Source organism: Phaenicophaeus curvirostris, chromosome 27 (assembly GCF_032191515.1).
Source record: "Phaenicophaeus curvirostris isolate KB17595 chromosome 27, BPBGC_Pcur_1.0, whole genome shotgun sequence".
In the NCBI taxonomy this organism is placed as follows: domain Eukaryota; kingdom Metazoa; phylum Chordata; class Aves; order Cuculiformes; family Cuculidae; genus Phaenicophaeus; species Phaenicophaeus curvirostris.
In genome coordinates, this window is record NC_091418.1 from 589,712 (window position 1) to 613,340 (window position 23,629).

Consider the following 23,629-nt stretch of genomic DNA (forward strand, 5'->3'; position numbering starts at 1 on the left):
CCTGCGCAGAGGCTGAACCCCCCTGCACCATCTGTGTTACTCCGAGCCAGAGCAGCCCTGGGGGAGCTCCAGCTGCACAGACTGGGGCTCTGTGGGAGGGTCCAGGAGACAGGTGCTATTCCCTGCCCTGGCAATATCCCACCTTGCCCTCTGGCTTGGGGGCCCAGTGTGGTCCCAGCTGAGACTGAGCAGAAGGCACGTGTAGAGAGATTTTGGGGTGCTCTGCGTTAGAGATGTTGTGCTCCTGCTCCAAACCTTGGAGAAGGGTTGCCCAGGGTACACAGCTGGGCAGAGCAGGGACTGCAGCAGCAGTGGCTCTTGGATGGCTCTGAGGATGGTGGCTCGGGGCTGTCCCCACCCCTGCTGCCTGAGTGCTGCTGCCTCTGGGCTGCAAAAACAATGGTGTGCCAGTGATCCTCTTAACCCTTCTTGCTCCATCATCTTGAGAGCAACAGGACAGCAGCACAGAGGTGAGCATCCTCGCATCTCAGCATCCCTGCTTGGTGCAGCCTGGACTGGTCTTGGGGGTAAAACTGGTGCAAAGGCTGGTGGGGACCCCCGGGATCCCACTGCTGGGAGGCTTTGGGGAAGGATGTGGAGCTGGCAACCCTTTAAGAATCTGCTCATGGAAAGCGGGTCCCCCAGGGCCTTGCTTTACAGAGAAGCATCCCTGCAGGCAACCCCTTTGCCTTCTCCACGGGACTGAGAGCAACAGGGCGACAGCGCAGCAGTGAGCATCCCTGGGCTGGTTTGGGGGCAACACCCGGAGCGAAGCGCAGCTGGGACCCTGCTGGCTGGAGGCTCTGGGGAAGGACGTGGGTCTGGCGACCCTTTAAGCTCGCAGGAGGTGGGTGCTCCAGGGCCTTTGCGGCGGTGAGCATCCCCCGGTGAGCATCCCCGCATCCCTGCTCGGTGCAGCCCGGGCTGGTTCGGGGACTTCAACTCGTGCAGAGCGCGGCGGGGACCGAAACTCGCGGGACCGAGAGCAACAGGGGCGAGAGCCCCGAACGCAGCATCCCCGCCCCCCGAGCCGGTGTGGGGGCGGGGGCCGCGGTGTCTCCGAGCGCCGGGAGGCCCGGGGAGGGCCGGGCGGGGCGGGGCGAGCGGGCGGCGGGCGCCGGAGGGGCCGCGGGCGGCGATCGCGGCTCCGGCAGCGCCTCCCGCCGGCCCCGCCGTGGGGCGGGCGCTGCGGGGCCGGGCTGGGCGCTCCGGGACCCCCGGCCTTTGTTCGGCAGCCGCGGGCTCCGGTGAGTGCGGGGCGGGGGGCGGCGGCGCCACGAGGCGGCGGGGGGGGGGGGGGGGGGGCGGCGGCTCCGCTCTGGGGGGCTCCGGTTCGGGGAAGAACCGGGTTGGGGGGAGCTCTGGTTTGGGGGAGCTCCGGTTTGCGGACCCCCGCGTGGCTCCGGTTTGGGGGGTTCTGGTTTGCAGACCCCGGGGGAAGCTCCTTTTGGGGTGCGTGTTCAATTCTGGGAGGCTCCGATTCGAGAGGGCTCCGGCTTGCGGGCGCCAGGAGTTTGCAGACCCCGTGGGGAGCCCCAGGTTGGGGGGGGGGCTCCGGTTCGGGGGGCTCTAGTTTGGGGGAGGCTCCGGTTTGGGGAGCCCCAGGTTGGGGGGTGGCTCCGGTTCGGGGGGCTCCAGTTTGGGGGGAGGCTCCGGTTTGCGGGCGCTGAGGCTTTGCGGAGCACGGTGGGGCTCGATTTGCGGACCCCTGGGGCTCTGGTTTGGGGGGGCTTCGGTTTTAGGTGGCTCTAAATCTGAGTGGGCTCCAGTCTGAGGGAGCTGGGGATTTGCAGACCTTGGAGGGCTCCGGTTTGGGGGGGACCCCGGTTTGCGGCGCTGGGTGTTGTGCACACCGGGGGGAGGCTCCGGTTCGGGGGGGCTCCGGTTTGCACAGCCCCAGGGGCTCGAATTTAAGGGGGCTCCGGTTTGGAGGGATCTGGTTTGGGGGACTCCGATTTGCACACCCCCCGGGGGCTCAAGTTTAAGGGGGCTCCGGTGTGGGGGAGCTCCGGTTTGGAGGGATCCAGTTAGGAGGTTTGCAGACGATGCAGGGGGCTCCGGTTTTGGGGGGCACCAGTTTGCACCACCCCCCAGCAGCTCCGGTTTGCAGGCACTGAAGGTTTATGGACTGCGATGAGGATCAGACTGCGGAGGGGGGTTCAGTTTGTGGAAGTCTCCGGTTTGGAGAAGCTCCAGTTTGTGGGGTTCTGGTTTGTGAACCCTGAGAGAGGGGGGGGGACACACTCCGGTTGAGGGGGGGCTTCGGTTTGAGGGGGTCCCGGTTCACAGTTTGGAAACGCAGTGGGTCTGATCCGTGCTTGGGGCGAGCCCCCTGCGCCCCCAGCCCCGCGCAGGACGGGGTCCGGACCCCCCGAGGCTGTGGGGAGCTCGGCGGGGTCTGGGGGCTCCTTGCCGAGCTGCTGCCTGGCGCCTGCTCCCAGAAAGTTGCTGAGCGGGAGCCTCGCGGCTTCCAGAAAAAGATGGAAAAGGATCTGGGTTTGGTTTTGTTTGAGGTTGGGGATGCTGGGGCGCTGTGGATGGAGGTGCTTGGGATGACGCGGGCTTGGAGTTCGCCTTTCCCTTTGTGTTCGCAGGCTGGCGGCGGGAGGTGGGGGGCTCCGAGACCCCCCTTTATCCCAACTCTTTGGGGTCTCTGGGAACCACTCTGGCTCGCGGATGGCGAAGGCGCAGGGAGCGCGGCGTGGCGGCCAACGCGGCGTTGACGATGCTCATCTCTCCGGCGTGCGCAGCCCCCGCTCCAGCTGGGGTTCGCCTGGCGGGTTTGGCTGCAGCGTTGGCAGTTTTTTTTTTTTGCATCCAGCTGGCTTTGTGCGAGGAAGGAGCCGAGCGGGGGCTGCGTGTCCATGTGCGACGCGTTCGTGTTACACCGAGAGGCACCGAAGGCGCCTGGCGATTCCCGTCGCTGCCCGGATTGCTGAGTTACTGCCCCGTGTCCCCCGTGTCACGGCTGGCTGCTGCAGCTTCCTTCCCATCAATGTTTAAACCCGAACAGCGTGGCTCGCCCAGCCGCTCGCATTAATAAACCAGGCGGGCTCGGAGGTGGCTGCGTCCCAGCCGGACTGGAACTGGGATTCGTGTTTAGGCGGAGGCGGTGATGTGCTCTGGCTGGAGAGCCCTGGTCGCTGCCCAGCTGGATGTAGGCGTGCAGAGGAGTGGGGGTTCGGGGGGGTTAGCACCCTGCCCAGCCCTGGGGGTGCTGCTGGAGTGTGGACCCCTCCTCTGGCTGGAGACCCTGCCCAGCTGGATGTGGGGGTGCAGGGGGGGTTAGCATCCTGCCCAGCACTGGGGATGCCACTGGAGCACCAACCCCACGGACCCCTGCGAGCACACAGAGGAGTCTGTGTGACTGAGCATCCTTCCCAGCCCCAGGGACCCCTGCTCTGGCTGGAGACCCTGCCCAGCTGGATGCGAGCACACAGAGGAGAGGGGGTCATGGGGGGCATCATCCTGCCCTGCCCAGCGCCAGGGATGCTGCTGGTGCGCAGACCCCTAGGACCACGAGCGCAGACCCCTTGCACCAGGGTCTGCAGCCATTTTCCCCCCTCAGGAGCGCTTCCTCCCTTAATCCCCGCGGTGGCTGGCATGCACCGTTGCCTTTTCCTTGTGTTGCTCAGAGAGGATTAAAATAAGTCGCCCCTGCCCTGGTGGGGCGAGGGCGGGAGCAGCCCGCGTGCACATCCCTGGGCGCCAGGCTTTGCTGCACGCGAGGTGTCTGCCCTGGGACGAGCCCAGGCTGCTTTGGGGTCTACCTAAAGCCATAAACTGGATAGGGAGCTGTGTTGCCTCCAGCCCCAGTGGTTTTCTGGCGGTGCCCCCGAGCCTGGCTGCTGGAAGGGGCTGCTCGGCTGGGGCTGGGCTGCAGATGCTCGTCCCATCCCGGCAGTTCAGCTTCCTGCCCCGCTGGGGACCTTCTGCTTCTGGGCACGAAGGCAACAGTTGGGGATGAGTGTGCTGGAGACGTGTGTGTCCTTCCCCTCCCAGCAGTTTTCCTTTGGTGGAGCTGAGTGGGGCAAAAACCTCATCCAGGTTCCCCCCAGGCTGGATTTGCTGCCCCTGCCAGGGCTCTGGTTGCGTCCTGGTGCCCACAAGCAGCCCCGTGGTGATTTTCAGGTACCAACAGATGCTCTGCAGGTCTGAAAACCAAGCCCCTGGGTAGGGATCCCTGGATTTGGGGGTGATTCTGAAACTGAACTGGTTTTACAGGTATCTGAAGGTGAGGCTGGGCCTCTCCCCATCCCTCCTGCCCCACAGGCCAGCCCCCCACCTCTGGATGCCCGCAGCGTGTGGTGGATTCGGTGCCAGAGATGCCCCTGGCAGCTGCACGGCGTCGCAGCGGGCTGCAGCGTGCGGGGCCAGGAAGGGTTAATGCCGTAGGTGTGCTGCACAGTTGGATATTTATTTTTCCAAGCATGCGTCTGCTTTAAGCATTATAGTTTTTCCCTATAGTTACATTTGCAGTCGTGTTTGCTTTTTATTTCAGCAAATACTCGGTTCCTGACCCAAGCCGCAGGCTGGGGCGAGGAGCACTGGGAGAGGGAAAGGCTTTTCTCCTTTCCTGCAGGAATTCTGCCTTTGGAGTGTCCTCCTGCCCCAGGGCTGCCTGCAGGGCTGCTGGTGCTGAGCCTCAGGGAAGAATCGCGTCTCCTTTCTGTGTTATGAAGCTGGAGGGCATCTGCGCCAGGCAAGCTCTCCTGCTGGCAGGCGGCGCAGCCTCCACCTCGAGGGACGAGCTGGACGTGGGCTCCTGAAGCCCTGCAGACCTGGGAGCCGAGCTGGGGCTCTCCTCCCTGTTGAATTTGGCCTTGCCCTGTTGTTTTTCTGCACGCTGTGTTGCACGCCGGTTGCTGGCACCCCGATGCGCAGCTGCCTTCGGGACGCTTTGGCGTGGTGGATGCTGCCCAGGCCAGCTCTGCTCCAACGGGGAGGCGACAGCTGCGTGATCGGAGGCGAAGCTGCCCCAGCCCGCAGCCTCCCCAGCCCCTCTGAGCCGTCAGGACCAGCACGGGGGGCTCAGGGATTGCCCCGTGGGACAGCACAGCATCGCTGAGCCCAGGCTGTGTCCCCCGCTTGCCCCAGCCAAGCACCCTGTGCTGCACCAGCTCCTGCTTTTGGCACCTCGGATGCGTTCCTGGGGATGAGCTGTGGGACTGGAAGGGGCTTCCCCACCACACTCAGCTTCGAAGCATTTGGCACGGGCTGCTGCCCTAGCACGGAAGGTTCCGTGTCTCTGGGACAGCTCAGCTGGGTGACTCATGGGTGCGGGAGAGGTGAAAGCGCAGCCCTGGGGATGATGGGGACAGGTTGCTCCAGGATGTTTCGGGATGCGCAGGGCAGGCAGCACCTGCCCAGGTGGGCACAGGGGTGTCCGTCACCGCTCCCGGTTAGCTCGTGGGTGTAGTGGCCGGGGGTAACTGCAGCAGGCAGGGCTCCTCTCTCACTCCTACCATTTTTAGTTCTTCGAGTCCACCCTGAGCAGCGAATTGCGGTGTGGTGGGGAGCGGGGATGGTGCCCGGTGGGAGCCAGAGACACACCCTGCTGGAGCCGCCGTCCTCCCGGGCAAGTGGTTTCCTGTTGGGATTTATATAAAAGCTGTACAAACACGGGGAAGAGCGATGCCATCGTTCGCGCAGGTAGGAGCCCTCTCCCCGCTCCCTCACCTCGTGCCGAGCGAGCACAGAGGAGCCCTAGGGGAGCAGGCAGCGAGGGGCTCCGGGGATCCTTTCTCCTCTGGGAAGGAGGGAAGGGTTTGTGCTGCCCGTTCCCTCCAGCATTTACTCTTTGAACACCAGGATTCCTAGGGTGCTGTTGGGCTTGGCTCGGGGGAGCCAGCAAGATGTTTGATTTGACTCGACCCTGTGCAGGATGCGTCCCTGTCCCACGCTCCTGCCTCCCAGCAAAGCCAGAGCTGCTTCCACCTCCTCCTCTGCCCCGGACAGCGAGCACTGGCCGTGCACTGCCTCTGGATCTTGGCACATGTCCCTCCCTCTCCCTCCCAGAGACTCTCCCAGACGCAGGGCAGAGTAATCCGTACGCCATGGAAATACGCTGCTGTCGAGCCCCTGAATCAGCTGGAAGGCGCCTGCTCCCAGGAGGATCTGGAGAAGGGCTTTGCTGTGCGCCCAGCCAGCACTGACTCATTTTTCAGCAACTGCTGCTCCTGGAGGCGCTGCGCTCCCCTCCCTCCATCCATTTCTTCCCTCCCTCCCTCTATTCCTCCCTCCTGCCCTCGGCGCGGGGCCCACGCAGCCGCTCCGCATTAGGGCATGTTCCGGGGAGCATGTGCTGTTGATAAACAAAACCACTCGGAGACAGAAAATAATTTCCAGAAATACCAAAGTCGTTGGGTTTTGGTTGGTTGTTTTTTTATTTTTCCATGAAGAATTCCTCCTCCCCCTCCCAGCCTCTGATAAATTGTTCACATTCAATAACGGTTCCAGCGCGCGCTGCCTGGCACCTGGGAGCGCTGGAGATAACGCCCGTGTTTGCTGGGTGCCGCGGTGCCCTTCCCGACAACTTGTGTCAATACTTTGGGAACCAAATGCTCCTGCGCCGGCGGGAGCTCTTGGGGCAGGGAGGACACGGCCGGAGCCGCAGAACCTGGGGCTCTTTGGGCTGCAGAGGCTGTTTGGGGGTGCTGAGCTCCCAGGGCAGCACCCGCTGTGCCCCCGAGCCCTTTGGAGCCGGCTCAGCCCATCCCTGGGGAAGAGCTGTTGCGGCGGCGAGCGAAGGGTCTCGCTTCTGGAACGGGAGAGGTGGCGGCTGAGCTCGGACCGGGTGCGTGGGGAGGATGAGTAGCGGGTTATTACTCACTACAATTGTTACTCACTGTTTTTAGCAGCGCGTACTTTAGACAGACTCTTACGGCAGGAGGAAGCGCTTGCTGGTGCGGCCGCTCGGGACGGGGCATTGGGGAGCGGAGAGGAACGGGGTGAGCTCGGGGTGCTCGTCGAGGGCTGTGGGGCACGCAGGGGCGGCTGCACCCCGGGAGGTGCTTAGCGGAGCCCGGAGGAGGGTTTTAGGGGTTTTAGGGATGGCATCGTCCTGTCCACACCCTGGTCCTTCCACTCCTGCTCTATCTGCCAGCGGCCGGTCCTGGTCCAGCAGCGCCCTGGCCGGGCTGGCACGGCGTGCACGGTTGTGCAATGAACTGGGAGAGCTCCATGGCAAAGCCCAGCGGGACCATTAACGCCAGCCGGTGTCGGGATGTCTGGAGTCGCAGATGTGGCGCGGGGGTGGAGCACGGGGGGCTGATGGGAGCAGTCGGCCGGGGGTGACGGGGCTCGGGCTTTGCTCAGGATGCCCCTCGAACGTGTTTTGGCAGAGCCTGTGCTCCCAGCGCGGTGGGAAGGAGGGATGGTGGGAGGAAAGGAGGGATGAGGGCCATGGAGGACACATCCCTGGGGCACCCTGAGCCACGATCGGGCTCTGTTGGGTCCCCTGTGCCAGAGCCCAGCTCTGCCACCTCCCCACACAGCGCAGTTCCCTCGCACGGGAAGGGGAAAGGGACCCAAGGGGATGGGCAACTGGCGAGCCCAGCGTGAGAGTTGGCAGCAACAAGAGCAAATTGCAGCGCTGGCCGTGGAAGCCGGGGGATTTCTTCCTGCACGGCCGCTCTGAAAACAGCTGTCGGTGGAAAGAGATCCGCCGCACGTGGGAGCGGGGCCAGGGCGCTGGATAACCCCTTCGGCTCCGGCAGGCGTTTCCATAGTGGGTGGCTGCCTGCGTGCCCTACGGATCCTATAGGGCATGGAGAGGGGCCGCAGCGGGATCCGCTTCGTCAGGGGTGCACGGTGATGTGGATAACGTCGGGGTTTGGTCTGGATACGTGGGATTTGCCACAGCCAAGCCTTGGGTCGGCTGCAGCGGAGAGAGATGTTGATGGTCCCTCGCTGGGTCCTGGGCAGAAGGTGTTGTGGAATCAAGGGAGAGAGGTGGGAAGGTGTCGTGCCTGCAGGGGAGAAATGGCCCTTTGGAGCCCAACAGGAACATCTCTCCTGTCCCACAGAACCTGTCAAGATTGTGAGGTTGTTTTCCATCTGGGAAGTTTCTGGGAGCTGCCACACGGTGAAGACCCGGCTTGGGTCAAAGGGGAATTTGCTTCAAAAATTTTGCAGCATTTTGGTGTGTCTGGGAGTTCCTCTTCTCATTACAAACTCAATGCAGGCAGAGGAACGTGGGCGAGCAGAAATCTCTCAGTCTTTACCTGATGTTTGGAAATCTCTCCCACTGTTTGGAGAGATTTTGCTGCGCTCCGTTCTGCTTCACCAGCAGTTTCGCTCTCGCACATCAGCGCTTTTATGCAGGCAAACAGAACCCTGCCAGTCAGCGCTGGGTCAGTTTGGGCTGTGGAGGGTCCACGGGGACCTGCCGGGCATCCTGCTGGCTGGGGGCTGGATGCTGGGCGAGCATCACCCTGTGGTGGCCACTGCGTCCTGCCTGCAGAGCCGGGCTGGGCACAGAGGGACTGGGTGGTGGAGAAAGAGGTTGGGTGGTCGCATGTGGGGTTGGGTGGTGGAGAAGGGGTTTGGATGGTGGCATGTGGGGTTGCAGCTCGCCCTGACTGTGCTTTCCTCGTTTGCAGCTCGGAGGGGCTGACGGCCTGGCGGAGACGCCCCCCGCGCCCGCCCGGGGCCATCCCCGGGTCCCCATGGAGTGGGAGTTGCGGAGCCCAGTCGCCGAGCAGTAGCCGCAGCAGTGGGATGTTTACCTGGCGGTGCCTCATCCTTTGGGCTGTGCTGGTCACAGCCGCGCTCTCCGCTGCCAGGCCGGCCCCGACGCTGCCCGACCAAGGTAAGACGAGCAAACGGCCGCGCCAGGAGCACCCGGCGCCCTCGCGTTTCTGCCCGGCGATGGGAGCGCGGCTCTCCCTTGCAGGAGGGGCAGAGGCTGCTGCGAGGTCCGGCCGTGGGGGCTGTAGCGAGGGCACAGCCACCTCCTCCGGTGCTGTGTGGCCGCTGGGAGCTGCTGGCTGGGATGGCGTGGGGATGGTGGGATGTGGCGTGTCTTGTTGGGTAAAAGCAATCTGCACGGGCACAAAAAATGCGTGCACGGTTCCAGCATCAACCGTACAGTTCAAACTGGGAGGGAAATTGTGGCAAAACCCGACATTGTTGGTTTGGAGAAGGGTATAAAGTCCTTGGGACTCACGGTGTGTCACGGCACTTGCTTTCCTGTGACGATCCGCATCCCTGGCACGTGTGTGAAGCCTTCACCCAGCCCTGCTGAGCTCTGGGGAGGAGGATTTCGGAGCAGGGATTTGAGCAGACTGTGCCAGCTGGCAGTGTGTGGGTTGAACGCTCCCCATGGAGCTCCCCAGGATGCTCTGGCACTGGGAATGCCCGTGGAGCCGGGTTTGCTATCTTGCGTGGGGGGTCCCTGCTTGTCGCAGCTCCCCGTGTGCACCAAGTGCCCTCTGCGCTGCCTGTAGAGCCAGGGCTGGCTCAGGCCATTCCTGCAGCCCAGGAGGGTTTGCTGAGGCTGGAGAGCGCAGCCCAGGCGAGGGCATCTTGCTTTTCATCGCTGCCTCCCCCTGAAAGCGTGGGCTTGTGGCCCACCATGGGTAGCTGGGGGGTTGCTCCCATGAAGCTCCGGAGCTGCTGGCACCCCGAGGCACGGTGGCCGGGCTGAGGTGGTCACCAGTCCTGGCAGAAAGCGCCGCTCTGGCATTTCAAAGCCTTGGCCTTCCCCTTGGTGAGGTGGAGAATAAACAGAGCAGGCACCGCGGCGCAGGGCTCCGGACTTGCTGCCTTTTGGTTTTAATTACCCAAGAATGTCTGGTCTGTGGGGCACTGCGGCTCTCTTTAAGGCTCGCTCCCCCTTCCCTCTTCCTCCCACCAAAGCCCCCAGTGCTGGAGCTGCCGGCGCGGGCATGGTGCTGCGTGGTGCCCCGGCGAGGAGCAGACTCCCCGTGCCCCACATGCCGTGATGCTGGGGTTGGAGCAGCAGGTACCTGGGGGACAGACATCCCGTGAGGTGCCTGGAGCTGCGCACGTCCCTGGGGGCTGCTGGGTTGGAGCCCAGGCAGAGCATCCTCACGGGGACGAGCTCCAAGATTTTTCCATTGGCACGCTCACTGCCCACTTATGTAAATGATGTGGCTGACAGCGGTAAACATGTTTTTCTCGGGAGATTGCTCTTCCTGGAAAAGGTTTCCTGGTGGTGTCTGGGCTAGGGACGGCTCCGTGCTGCCAGGAGAGCGGTGCTGCAAACCCAGCCCCAGCTATTGCATTGGGAAAAGCGTATGGGTGTTAGGCCTGGGGATAATTTGAGCAAAAAAAAAGGTTTTGGGGTGCTTAAGGAGCCTCACAGCCCCTGGATGGTTTGGGGACCAGCGTCAGGCGGTGGTAGAGGGAGCGAGGTTGGAGAGGAGGGAGCTGGTTCCTCGCCAGCCTCATGCCAAGGCTAACAATAACCCTGGAAAGGATTCCCAGCATGGTTCTCACCAGGGCAGCCCAATTAGTGCCACAGCAGGAGCCCAACGGGGGCAGAGCGCGGCCCTTGGCTCCGGGACTGGCTGGTGGGAACAAAATGTTCCCGATGGGACGTGCGGGATGGGAAGAGCCGATGCTGGAATGGGACCCGCGGCTGGGGCTTTGCCACCAGCACCTTCCCAGTTGCCTGCTAGGATGGGCTCCGGATCCAGCCCGGGAGAGTTTGGGGGCTAGCTCTTGTGCTGTGAGGAATCATGTTCCTGCTGGCCCACGAGCATCGCCACCGGCTCACGAGCATCGTCCCTGCTGGCCCGGGGGCTGTGGTGGCCACGCTTGGGTCCCCTCTGCAACGGAGGCAGCAGCTTTCCCGGACTTTGTTCTGGATGTTTATGGGGTTTCAGTTTACCCCCGGTTCTGAGGCAGCTAAGCTCCCTTCTCTGGGAGCCAGTAATCCCCTGCACCCGGCCGGCAGCCCCCGCCTCGCAGCGCAGCAGGATTTGCTGTGGCCTCGTGGCGTGGGGAGGGGGCTCTGCCTTTGTCCGGAGCTCGCTCCCGCGCCTGAAAAATCTGCAGCAAATAAAATATTAATGGGCACTTAGTGAGTTTTATAGTTGCCTAAATTTGGAGGTGGTAAAAAAACCCTGGTTAAGGGGAAAAACCAAGAAGTTTCCATGAGCAGCTCCCTCACAAAGCCACTCTTTGTCTCCAGGTTAAATAGAAACCTGCAGAAAACTGCCGAGGGGATTTTTTTCCTCTCTCCTTGTCCGCTATTGTCCTCGCTGCTGCTGTGCAGGCATTTCCAGCGCTGGGCTCTGCCTGGTCCCGGCTGGGGGGGCTGGGGGTGCAAAGCAGCTGAGGGGGTTTGTGTGAGGAGTGGGTCCTGCTGTGACCTGGGGAGGGGGTCCTGCTTGGGGCAGCTGTTTTTGGGGCACGCTGAGCCCCGACAGCCGCTGCAGCGAGGCAGATACTGTCCCAGGGGGTGCATCTCTGGAGCAGGGGGGTGGCAGCATCCCCAGAGGCAGCCCAGCGAGGGTCCTCTGCTTGTGTGTGTGTCCCTCAGCTTGGTCCTCCCCACCTCCCCTCTGTGTTCTATCCCCCCCCAAGCCCTTGTTTTTGCAGCTCCCAGTGTTTCCCCACCCCTTGCTCCAAGGGGTCAGATTTGGAGTAGCCAAATCCTCGCTGGAGCCCTCCGAGCAGCTTAGAGATCCCCTGCCAAGCCCTGGAGCCTCCTGCACTTTTGCTGTCGATGGCAGCAACCCAGGAGCTTGGAGGGGCCCCGCAGCCCCCACCCGCACCTCTGCTCCCCCAGACCCCGGCTGCTGCCACCGCTCGGTCCCCGGCTCCCCCAGCATCACCGTGTCCTGCGGGACATCGCGCTGCTGCCTTCGCCTCCCAGCCTGGGGAGCAGGCATTGTTCCCCACCTCCCGCCTTTCCACTCGGATGCTGTCACTCCAGCCCTTAATTGAGGAGGAAAAGAAGAAATATGAGTCTTTGGGAAAAGCAGGAGCACTGTGCTGCAGTCTGAGCTGCAGAGCTGCCCCACAGCGAGTGGAGACGCACGAAGGGGTGCGGGGGTGTCTGTGGGGTGGGGGCTGCCTGGTTGTCGAGCCCCTTGTGCTGCAGCCCCGGCTGCTCCGGAGGGATGTGGGGAGAGGGACAGAAACTTTGCCTGAAGCGGCCGTGAGCCAGGGACCGGGCGATACCATCCGTTATCGCAGAAATCGATAGGCACGTGTGCAGACTGGGGTGTTCGCTTGTGCCCCCCGGGATGGGCAGGAGCCCCCTGTCCCGCAGCCAAGGGAGCCCGTGGGGCAGGGTCTGCGCCCCAGAGCTCGGAGTGTGGCCAGGGGTGTCCTGGGGGAAAAGGGCTGGATTGATTCTGACAGCTCTGCAAACTCCCAGCACACTTGTTAATTAAATGCTGCTTCGTTTGCTGTGCAGAGCGGGGGTGCCTGGAGCATAAATCCCTGTGTCCCGGGCGGAGGGAGCAGCTGGGGTCCCGAGGGTGGTGAGAAGCCAGCTGCCCCCTGGCCTGGCTTGGTCAGGAAGAGCCAAGGATGCTTCAGGTCCCCCAGGAAGAGCCAGGGGTACCTTGACCTCTGACATCGGCATCTCCTGGCTGCAGCCTCTCCCTGGGGAAGGGGCATGGGGCTGTGCATCCCTGCGGGAGCAGCCGGGGTACAGGGATGCTGCTGGGAGCAACTGTCCAGGAGCAGTCAGGGGGGCAGAGATGCTGCTGGGAGCAGTCAGGGTGCAGGGATGCTGCTGGGAGCATCCCTCCAGGAGCAGTCGCGGGGGGCAGGGATGCTGCTGGGAGCATCCCTCCAGGAGCAGTCGGGGTGCAGGGATGCTGCTGGGAGCATCCCCCCCTGCCTCCGGCACAGCCCGGGCTGCAGGGGGTGCAGCTTGCGAGGAGCTTTTTAAATAAGAAGCCAATCCCAGGTCCCAGTAAGCGCTTCCTGTTGGGATTAGTGGGGCTGCCGGGCATGTGTGTGCTTTTTCTTCAGGAAATACCTTCGGAAAGCCCCGCTGGGGTCTCCAGGGCAACCGGTGGCCACGGCCCCTTGCCCCCCGCCCGCATTGTCCCCGCGCCACTTTGTTGGCTGCTTTATTGGCATCGCCACAACGCGGCTCCTGGGGGGCTGCGCGCTGGGATCCCCCATCCGGGGGGCTCGAGCCGTGTGGAGAATATGGGGTGAGGGTTCATCTGCCCTGGCTGCTGCCGTCGCCGGCCCAAGCGGTGACAGTTACGCACTCGGTGACACTCTCCATCTGCCCCGCGCTCGCCAGGCTCAGCTCTGCTTTCGGTTCCATTTCAAAGCTGGAGCAGTCATAAACCTCAAGCAGGCTGCTCTGGCTCTTGCAGCCGGCATCCACCCTTTGGGCTTGTTTAGAAGCAGAGCCGCAATCAGACAAGGCTGGAGCTTCCTCGCACCCCAGGGCTCCCGTCCCACCTCCCTGGGCCAGGATGGGGCTCTGCCCTGTGGGATCCAGGCTGTGGTGCCACCTCCCCAGCCTGAAGAGTTTAGTTAAAAAGGGAAGAGCAGAGAGTTCAGATGAGCAGAGCATAGAATCATGGAAAGGTTTGGGTTGGAAGGGACCTCAGAACCCATCCAGTCCCACCCCTGCCATGGGCAGGGACACCTCCCACTGGACCAGGGGCTCCAAGCCCCATCCAGCCTGGCCTTGAACATCTCCTGTGCATTTTGCTGCTTTCCCCAGGCAGGTGCTGCTGCTGTTTTGTTTGTTGTCCTCCTCACCATGGCCCATTTCACTCAAAAGGGACTGTGAACACCCTGCAGCCACCCAGCTCCTGCCTGGGGAGAGAGGAATCCTGGATTGCCCAGCACCCAGCGACCTTTGTGCGGTGCTGGGGGCACCCAGAGCCTTGGGGAGCCGCGCCGGGGCAGGCAGGGGAGCGGGGAGCAGAGCCAAGCGTTTGTCTGGCTGATTAAACTCCTCTAATGTGGCGAGTGCGGGGCTCGCTCGGGCAGGAGCAGTGGAACGGCTGCACCTGGTGCTGTGGTTTAGGTTTCAGAAGAGCTGAACGTTTCAGGCTGATGAATCCAGAGATCAAACAGGCTCACCCTCCTGAGCATACGTGGAAGGCACGCCGGTAACACACTCACACCGCCGGCTCCTCCCAGGCAAGGGGCAGCTCCCAGGGCACCCGCTGCCATCCAGGCTGCGTTCCCAAGGGGAATTCTGTGCCTCGGCTGCTGCGGGAGCTGCGGTGCCAGCGGGGCCGTCCTGGCAGCCACGGTGCTGTCTGCCTGCCAGGGCCACCCCGCAGCAGCATCGTCCCAGCCCCGCTCCCACCCGCAGGGTGAGCGAACCTGGACACGCTCATTAGGCTGTGAATTCGTTTTTGGGCTGTTCCCACCATGCCGCGTTTTCCGCCTCATCCCCGAGTGCCAGAGATGTACTTTGGGTTACCAAAGGGCAGGGTCCTGCCTTGCCCTCTGCCTCCCCTCTCCTGTCCATCACACTCGGTGCCTCCATGCGCCCCCGGTCACGCCGTTAATGTGGAGCAGCCTCTGTTTCCGAGGGGCTGGGGAGGGGGCTGCCGCCTTTGAAAGCGAGCTAGTCACACGCCAGAGCCCGCGGTTCGATGGCCTGGAGGAGTGGTGGCACTTGCACAGGTGCCCAGGGACCCAGGTGATGCTGCGTCCATGGAACAGGACCCAGCTGAGCCTGGGATGCTGCCTCCCTGAGCCCTGGCGTTGGACTGGGGTGACTCTGTCCCTCCTTCCAAAGACCTTTTCTGCTCCCAGGCCACCTGCTCCCCGATCTGCAGATCCAGCTGAGAGGGGGCTGGCAGGACCTTTCCCTGCAGACCCTTCCAGGCGAGCTGATGGTCCCAAGGGCAGGCTGGGTGGGGAGGTGACCTGTGTGAGCTCTTGGACCCCTGTGGTGTTCTGCTGGCTGGAACAGATCCCACCCTGTCCCAGCATCAATTCAGTTGCAGCATGGTGGGATGCTGGACCCTGGACCTGCAGGTGGCTTGGGGCAGGTGACAGGGACATGAGGGGACGTTGGAGGGCAGAGGCATCCGCAGGTGCTCCAGCCACCTTGTGCAGGTCGTGCTGTTGGATAAGGAACGAGTTTGTTGTTGCGTGGGAAGGGTCAGACCTGAGCGCAGCGGGTGGCGGGGGCAGCGAGATAAGGGGAAGATAACGCTGCGGCTCCGCGTTCTGTCTCGGTTTGGTTTTCACGGCTGTTTATCGCTCACTGACCTTGCTCTGTTTGAGAAGGGAGTCAGGACGGACAGCAGGACATTGTGTTACCGAGTCCCGTGGTGTTCAGACGGCGACGGGACATCGCTGCCGCATTGTGTGCATTGGAAGATGCCTGTGACTAATCACTTGAAACACAAATCAGAGCTGCTAGAAGTGCCTGTCCTGTGCGGCTGCGAGAGAAAACCGGGGAGGGAAACAGGATTGCAAAAGCCAGACCCTTCCCCCAGCACATAAGAGGCTCCCACCAGCCTGCACCTTCCATGTTGAAATGCTTTGTAACCTCTTCCTGATGGATCTGGAGCCCTGGGTTTTGGTCTTCTGGCTACAAAGGAAAGTGGACTCTTCCCAGAACACTGTGAGTGCTGAGCAAAGAAAAAGGAGAAGCTCTGGAGCCGCTTGGTGTTGTTTTCCCCATGAAGGAGAAGAAAAGTGGCCAGAAAGCAAAGTACAGATCCTGACGTGGAGTTTCTGGAGCGCTGAGCTTTCGTTCTTGGCAGCACGGAGCCGCTGGTGGGTGCTGGGAGGAGCTGTGCCTGCTGACACCCCAGCTCCGTGCTGCGCGCTGCCAGCCTGCGCTCCCTGCCTGCGCTGGCTCTGCTCGTGGGTGTCCAACCAGGAGGGTTGAGTGCAGGCAGAGCCCTTGTGCGGCTTTCGGTAGCTGCTGGGCTCAGAACGAGCTGCCCCGTGGCTGTTTGGGGAGAGGTTGTGCTTGGCTGGGTGGGCACCGAGAGGTGGTGGTGCCAGGCTGTGTTAGCTCTGCAGTGACAGCCCCTCCAGGGCGCTTGGACACTTCGGGCATTCGGAATTAGCTGCTCTTTTGCAAATTGCTGCACTCCTTGCTGGAGCTGCTGGGGACCCGAGAGAGATCTGTGGCGTTGCGTGGCCACCGAGCACCTTGGGGAGAGCAGCCCTCGAGCCACTGATCAGCTGAAGTGTGAATGCTTCCAGAACAGCCCTGCTGGGCAGCCTGCACAGGGTTTGTTGGGATTTCCCAGTCCCCACACTGGACCTCTCTGACGCAGAGCGGTTGCGCTGTTGAGAGCTTCGGCCATGCCCCTGCGGCACCATCAAATCTTGCCCTCAGCCCCCCCTGAAGCCAGGCTGCCACTGACTCTGGGGCGCAGAGGAACCACGGTGCCTCCTGCCAGGACACTGCTGAGCAGCTCTGGCCCCTCAGAGCGGTGCCTGCGGCAGCGCCGTGTGCCCCTTCTTGCTGCTCAGGACCCACAGCTTTGTGAACCAGCCCGTGGTGCTTATTCCCAGGATGATGCTCACGCTGCATCCACGCCCACAGAGCAGCCGGCACCCTTCCTTGGGCTGCGATATTGGAAGAGATGGTTCGACACCCCAAGGGATGGGGAGAGCCGCTCATGCCCCACTGTGGAGGGCAGCGCTTGAGGACGGAGCCGTGTCCGCACGACCAGGGCCAGGAGAGACAAGATCACGCAGCAGTGGGATGGAGAGAAAGGATCTTTGTGCTGCTCACACAAGTGTCGCGTCGGGAGCAGCTGCAGCTCTCCCTGCCCAGGGCTGCTGTGAACGGGAACACTGCACCAGCACCTGTTTTGCAGGAGCTCCCCTGGGCTGATCTTTCCCAGCAATGCCGCCCTCGCAGCCCCTCGCTCCCTGCTCCTATCCTGGTGCAGCTCCCTCGGCCCCTGCCCTCCTGCACTCTAACCGGGGCAAGGCATGGGGGCCCCGGCTTCGCTCGCTGCGCGCTCCTGGTGGCGGGGATCCCAAGCAGGGTTTGGGATACTCCTGGGAGAGGCTGGATCCTGCCCAAGAAGCCAGTGCTGCCTGAGATTTCTCAAGCTGGGGAAGGTTTTTGATCAGGGAGTGCAGGGATAGCATAAGGGAGAATGGTTTTCAGCTGAAAGAGGGCAGATTGAGATGAGATCTTAGGAAAAAATGTTTTGCTGTGAGGGTGGGGAGGCCCTGGCCCAGGTTGCCCAGAGCAGGGGTGGCTGCCCCATCCCTGGGGGGGTTCAAGGCCAGGTTGGATGGGGCTTGGAGCCCCTGATCCAGTGGGAGGTGTCCCTGCCTTTGGCAGGGGGTGGAACTGGATGGGCTTTGAGGTCCCTTCCAACGCAACCCATTCCATGATCCTAAGTTGCCCTTTCCTCCCCCATTTCAAGGCCCCTGCAGTGGCTCACTCCCTCTGGTCTGAGCTGTGCCTAGTCAGAGCCCGCGGGGTGCGTGAGGGCTTTCAAAATCCCTGGTCACCAAGCAAGTCCTGCAGTGGGGTGAAGCGCTTGGTGCTGCTTGCGATGCTCGCAGCCTCTGCCTCTGCCTCCCCTCTGCTCTGCAGCCGCAGCCAGCTCCTCTCCCCGGGGCTCACAGGGCGGCCGGTCCTCAGTGCCGCGTCGGGAGCATCCCAACAGCGCATGTTGCCTCATTAACACTGAGCTGCTGCGGTGGCGGCGGCAGCAGCAGCAGCATGGTTTCCTTTGGTCTCTATTTCTTTTCTTCTTTGTTTCTTTTCTTCTCTCTCCTAACTCCTCCAGTTCTGCCCAAAGCAAAAATCGAAGTGGAGTCCTACTCGGCGCACCCCGGTGACCTCCTCCAGCTGCGCTGCCGGCTGCGGGATGACGTCCAGAGCATCAACTGGGTGCGCGACGGCATCCAGCTGGCCGAGAACAACCGGACGCGCATTACCGGGGAGGAGGTAGAGGTCAGGGACGCGGTGCCCGAGGACTCGGGGCTCTATGCCTGCATGACCAACAGCCCCTCGGGAAGCGAGACCACCTACTTCTCCGTGAACGTCTCAGGTTTGTAGTGGCCCCGGCCCGCAGGGAAGGGGCAGCCGCAAGGCTGGAGCGAGGAGCAGGCTGCCCACGCACGCCTTTGCACGCTCGCCACCACGCACACCGGCCACGCGCAGACCTGCTCGGGGAGGACGTGTGACTTAGAGGTGTCCGGAGGAGTTCCTGGTGCCGGGCAGCAACTCTGCGCCTGCTGTGGGGCAGAGAGGAGCCGCTGGAGGTCGTGGCTGTTTGTCTGCACGGGGCTGGGGGCTGCAGGCTGCCCGCAGGAGTGGGCACGCGAGCCAGGGTTTGCGTTGGTATTGATGGAGCATGAGGCTGGAGAGGAGTGAACGCTTGAGGTCAGGCGTCTGCTGAGGGTCAGGGCGGTTCTGTGCCTGCAGGGTCTGGGCTGCCACCCCAGAGGGGTTGGTGGCACCGGGCACGGGATGAGGAGCCGTGCGCATGGAGCGCTGAAGTCACCTTGGAGGGCGCGCTGCTCCACGATGTCCACGGGCCGCGAGCACTGGGATGGCAGGGGCTGTCAGCCCTGGCTGTGCCGGCAGGCACACCCCACGCCCACCCAGGACCCCCAGGGCTCCTCTCCGTGCAGCCGCACTGCCCTGGCCACCCCAAGGCACACAGCCCATGCCAGCCTCCCGCGATGCTCCGGTCCCTGGCTGGTCCCTCTTGCCAAAGGGAGGGTCCACATCAGATGTTCAGCTGGGCTGTCTCTTCTCTTGCAGATGCGCTCCCTTCCGCAGAGGACGATGACGACGAAGACGATTCCTCCTCGGAGGAGAAGGAGGCAGATAACACCAAGCCGAACCGTACGTGCGAGATGGGTTCACGCAGGGGCTGCCCTGGCCCTGGGTCTGCGCTGGGGGGAAGCGGCACACAGGGGCCGGCATCGCCCAGGGGTAGAGGAAGGCAGCGAGGATGAGCAGGGGCTCCCACCCCAGCCCAGGGCCGCCGGCAGTGGGAAGGGCTCGCTCTGGGGAGCGGGTCTGGGTGCACCTGGGTGATGCAGCTGGGTCAAAGCAAGGGGATGCGCCGGCACGGCCGCACCAGAGTAACTGCTGCTGCAGCCGCACGTGCTGAGTGTTCGCCTGGCAGAGAAAGGGCCATGCAGGGCTGCTGTGAATCCCAGGGAACATCCTGTGTCCGGGAGCTCCCATTCGTGCCGAAGCCAGGCTCAGCTGCCTGCACCCCTCCAGCTTCCCAGTGCAGCCCTGCCCTGGGCATCCTTGGGGTTAAACCGGGAGCAACGTGATGATGCCCTGGTGGGTTTGGCTGCTGGGTTTCACCAGGCACCCGCGCTGGCTGTGCTGAACCCCCAACTCTGCTCCCCAGAGGCCGTCGCTCCCTACTGGACCTATCCTGAGAAGATGGAGAAGAAGCTCCACGCCGTCCCCGCCGCCAAGACCGTGAAATTCAAGTGTCCGTCGAGTGGGACGCCCAACCCCACGCTGCGCTGGCTGAAGAACGGCAAGGAGTTCAAACCCGACCACCGCATCGGGGGGTACAAGGTAGGGGGGCCGGGGGGCCGGGGCGGTGCTGGGCTGCAGCGGGGGCCGCCGTGGCCCTGCCTGCGCCGACACTGCCAGCAGCTGCTCGGGGCTCAATCCGGCCGGGCGCAGGCTCCACACGCACCTCGAGGGGCCAGAGCTGGAGGGGGAGGATGGGGAAGGGGCTATGCAGCTTAAGAGGCACCGAGTCCCCTGTCTGCGGGGGCAGATGGGCCCCTCTAACATTCCTGTTGCAAAACCACCCTACGGCAGTGACCTGCTTCTGGGTCATGTTTGCACCGGCTCAGCCCCTGGGGGAGGGGGACGCGGCCAGGCTGCCTTCGCCGGCTGCGCCTAATCCCCCCACGGAGGAGACGGGGTCTCGGCGTCCCCAGCAGGCGTGGGGGCTCCCGGGGGCAGCAGGGCTGGACGTGCCCCTCCAGTGCCCAGCAATTGTGGGCAGGAGCTGTGCCTGCACCCAGGGGTGCCGGCGCGGCAGAGGGGGTGCCCTGGCATGTGGACGGGGCCGTGTTTGCTCTCCAAGCTGGGCCCCCCGCTTCCCCAGCTGCAGTTCCCCCAGTGGGATGGGGGTTTGGCTTTGCCCATCTCGCTATGTGGGGGCTGCTGCTGCCACCAAGGAGCCCCGGCAGTGGGACCAGCGTGCCAGGACCCCTGAGCTGAGCTGCTCCCTCTCCAAAGGGGAGCGTGGACCGCGCTTCTCCAGCCACCAGAGCTGCTGCCGAGGTGCTGGCGGCAGCGCCAGTGCAGGGACCCCTGGGTGACCCTACAGGGAGCACCGTCCCCTCCTCTCAGCTCTCTTAGATGGTTTCCTGGAGCGGGGCTGGGTGCTGTGGGGCTGCGGCTTCACGCTCTCGCTCACCACCGAGTCACGTGCCGCGTTGCGCAGATGGGACTGGGCCGTGGTCCCACGTGCCGCGGGCTCCAGCCAGGTGCCAGGGACGCACAGCAGGAATGCGGCCACGTCACGGCTCCGGGTGGGACATCCCAGCGAGGGCTGCGGGCTCAGGGGCAGGGGGAGAGGCAGTGGTGGGCATGGCGCGCTGCTCTCGATAGCGAAGGGGGCTGAAATGCAGGACTGTGGAAACAACCAGATTCCAGCTGGGAGGGAGGAATGCAGCTGTCCCATCAGGGCTTCGGGAGGGCTTGCCAGGAGCTGGAGGCTGGAGCCTGCTGGGCGTAGGAAAACCATCCCGGTGCCCTGTGGCCGGGAGGGACCTGGGGAGCACTCGCAGCCCATCTGAGCCACTGGGACCCATCCCAGAGGGAATGTGCGTGTTCAGCTGCACCCACGGAGGAGTCCTGGGTGCGTGGTGTCAAATGCCCGCTGGCAGTGGCGGCCGCGTGGGTCCCTGGGGAAGCGGCTCTTCCCGGGCTGCAGTCACGGGGAACAAAGCTGATCTATTCCTTCCACACGCTGGGGTCACTGGAGAGGGGGGTCTCTGCCCATCACGCTCAGCTCACAACATCTGCTTCTCGGCACAGTTGGCTCCGTGGCGAGGCTGTCCTGGGGCAGCTGGGAGCGATTACGGCCCCGCTGTAGGAAAGGGGAAAGGTGACCTCAAAGGGAGATTTATATCCTGCCTGTACGGTGCAGGCTGAGGGGCCGAGCCGGCTCTGACGTGGATGGGAACACGGGCTCCAGTGCTCCAGCCTGCTGATGCCTCGCTTGTAACTGGCTGTCGTCATCCCTTGCTCTCAGGTCCGCTACGCGACCTGGAGCATCATCATGGACTCGGTGGTGCCGTCAGATAAGGGCAACTACACGTGCATCGTGGAGAACAAATACGGGAGCATCAACCACACCTACCAGCTGGATGTCGTGGGTGAGGAGCTGGGGCTGGGAGGGCTCACCACTCATCCCCATCCCTCCCCGAGCTGACGCGGGTGCTGTGCCCTGCAGGGACGGGGATGGGGAGCGTCACGGGGATGGGGCTCACTCACCATCCCTGTGGCTGCCCCAGTGCTCAGCGGGTCCACAAGCAGGCGAGGCGGAAGGTTCACCGCAACCCAGTCTGGGGGTTTTTAATTGTGGTGGAAATAATTTCATAGACCAGACAGAAACTTTTTCTAATCGCCTTATTAGCCATAATTCCCAGCTGGGAAGGCTGGTCTGAGCAGTTCCACATGTGGAGCTGCTCTAAATGCCGGTAAATGAACCATTAAAAATGTGATTTAATTTGATTACACTGAGCAAACTGAAGGGAACAGTCAGCGAGGTGAACAAAGGGGTTTGTTAATGCTGACTCACCACAGTGGCAGCCGCTTTGTTAAGGGCCGGGGCCCTCGTTAGGTTTGTTTGACCTCTGACCCCCCTGAATAGGTGCTGGTGTCCCTGTCCCTGCACCGGGATTTAACCTGTCCTGGTCCCCAGCCGCTCCTGGCTGCTCCCGCCCCGCTGCGGGATGGGGACGGGGATGCTGAGGATTAACTGGGCGCAGCGGTGCCCGTCCCGGGCAGGGGTCCCTGTGTGGGGGGCTCAGGGTGCAGGAGTTTGTGGGTAAGTGAGCACCCCGAGCCTCATCGTAACATCCCGGTTCCCGCAGAGCGGTCCCCGCACCGGCCCATCCTGCAGGCGGGGTTGCCAGCCAACAAGACAGTGGCCCTGGGCAGCAACGTAGAGTTTGTCTGCAAGGTCTACAGTGACCCCCAGCCCCACATCCAGTGGCTGAAGCACATCGAGGTGAACGGCAGCAAGATCGGCCCCGACAACCTGCCCTACGTGCAGATCCTGAAGGTAAAGCCACGCGCCGGGCTGCCCCCGACCGTGTCCTGGCCAGCTCTCCCGTCCTGTGGGGCAGGGGGACAACCATGCAGGATGACATGGAGCTGTCTGGGGCCAGGAACGCCTGGGCAGCTGGAGCTCCAGAGCCATCACCGGCCTGCCCAGCTCTGCACCCAGCGGTCCCGCTCACAGTGGGCAAATGGGCTGCTGTGCCAGCCCCCGGGCACACAGGTATCCCCAGCCGTGTCCCCAGCCGAGCCCCTGCAGCTCACAGCCGTCCGCATCCATGTCCCTCGGATGCGCAGCTGTCCCCAGCCACGTCCCCAGGGTGCACACAGCTGTCTCCAGCCTGGCTGCTGGTCCCCAGGATGCACACCCATCCCTGGCAGGGCCCCCAGAGCTCTCAGCCATCACCAGCCAGGCTCCTGCGGTGCTCAGCCAGGCTCCTGCGGTGCTCAGCCATCCTCAGCCATGTCCCTGGGTGCTCAGCCATCCCCATCCATCCCCCTGGTCCCCAGGGTGCAGGGAGAAGCAGGATTGTGCCCATCTGCCTCTCGTGCTGCCCCGTGCGCAGCCCCGTCCCTCCCGCCCGACACCGGGTACCGGGGGGAGCAGCCCCCGCGCCGGCAGAGCCAACGCCACGTTGGGGACCGCGTCGATGTGACTCCTTGTTGTTGGTCTGTTCCAGCACTCGGGGATTAATAGCTCTGACGCGGAGGTGCTGACCCTGTATAATGTGACAGAGGCGGAGAGCGGGGAGTATGTTTGTAAGGTTTCCAATTATATTGGCGAGGCCAACCAGTCTGCGTGGCTCACTGTCACCAGACCCCTGGCACCAGGTAATCGGAAGAGCGCCCGGCGGGGTGTTTCCTCGGACCGGCACTGCCAAACAAAACTCTGGGCTCTCTGGTTTCTGCTGTGTTTCTGGTGCGACAAGGCATGGAAAAATGCTCAGTGGGGCCGGCCAGGTTTTGTGCTCCGTGTGTGTGTCTGTGTGTGTCCCCCGATGTTCCTGCTGCGCTCCCACCCTGTCACGGACACTGGAGCGGTTGTGCCAGCGCTGCCTGGCAGCTCCGGCATCGCTGAGCTCAGGTCCCTGTACCCAGCCGGGTGCTCCGTCTGCGCGTGGCCGGGGACGGCACGACGCTGCATCCCCCGTCTGTGCTGCCCTCCTGTCTCCGTCCTCGTGCCTCCCCTCCCGGCCGGCTCTGCTGGGGTCGATTTTTCCATGCAGCCCATCGCCAGCATGCTCGGATGGGCAGGACCTTAGTCTGGTGAAGGGTTGTTAACCAGCGTCTCCTTAGGTCCGCCTGGATGAGTGGTCATCCCGAGGGTCTCTCTCGCAGGTCTGCTGGGCTCTGTCTGCTCCCCGGGGCTCTGGCAAATGAGACTGGGCTCTCCCTCCTCTCTGGTCTTCTTCCCACAAGATCTCATGTCGTTTGCTT

At 63.3% G+C, this 23,629-nt stretch overlaps 1 protein-coding gene across 4 annotated transcripts in view; it reads left to right on the forward strand.

The window, feature by feature from the left end:
- The first annotated feature begins 1,104 nt into the window (after nt 1-1,104).
- FGFR1 (fibroblast growth factor receptor 1) overlaps nt 1,105-23,629 on the forward strand; it is a 29,671-nt gene continuing 7,146 nt past the window's right edge. For 2 of the 4 annotated variants that reach the window (XM_069877694.1, XM_069877695.1), the window contains exons 1-6: nt 1,115-1,247; nt 8,604-8,812; nt 18,680-18,763; nt 19,287-19,462; nt 21,162-21,285; nt 22,006-22,196. In XM_069877694.1, coding sequence (XP_069733795.1) covers nt 8,722-8,812; nt 18,680-18,763; nt 19,287-19,462; nt 21,162-21,285; nt 22,006-22,196 — 666 coding nt within the window. In that variant the 5' untranslated portion in view covers nt 1,115-1,247; nt 8,604-8,721. Of the gene's footprint in view, nt 1,248-8,603; nt 8,813-17,696; nt 17,961-18,679; nt 18,764-19,286; nt 19,463-21,161; nt 21,286-22,005; nt 22,197-23,629 lie in introns of all 4 variants that reach the window. The other 2 variants (XM_069877696.1, XM_069877692.1) reach the window with 2 other exon arrangements.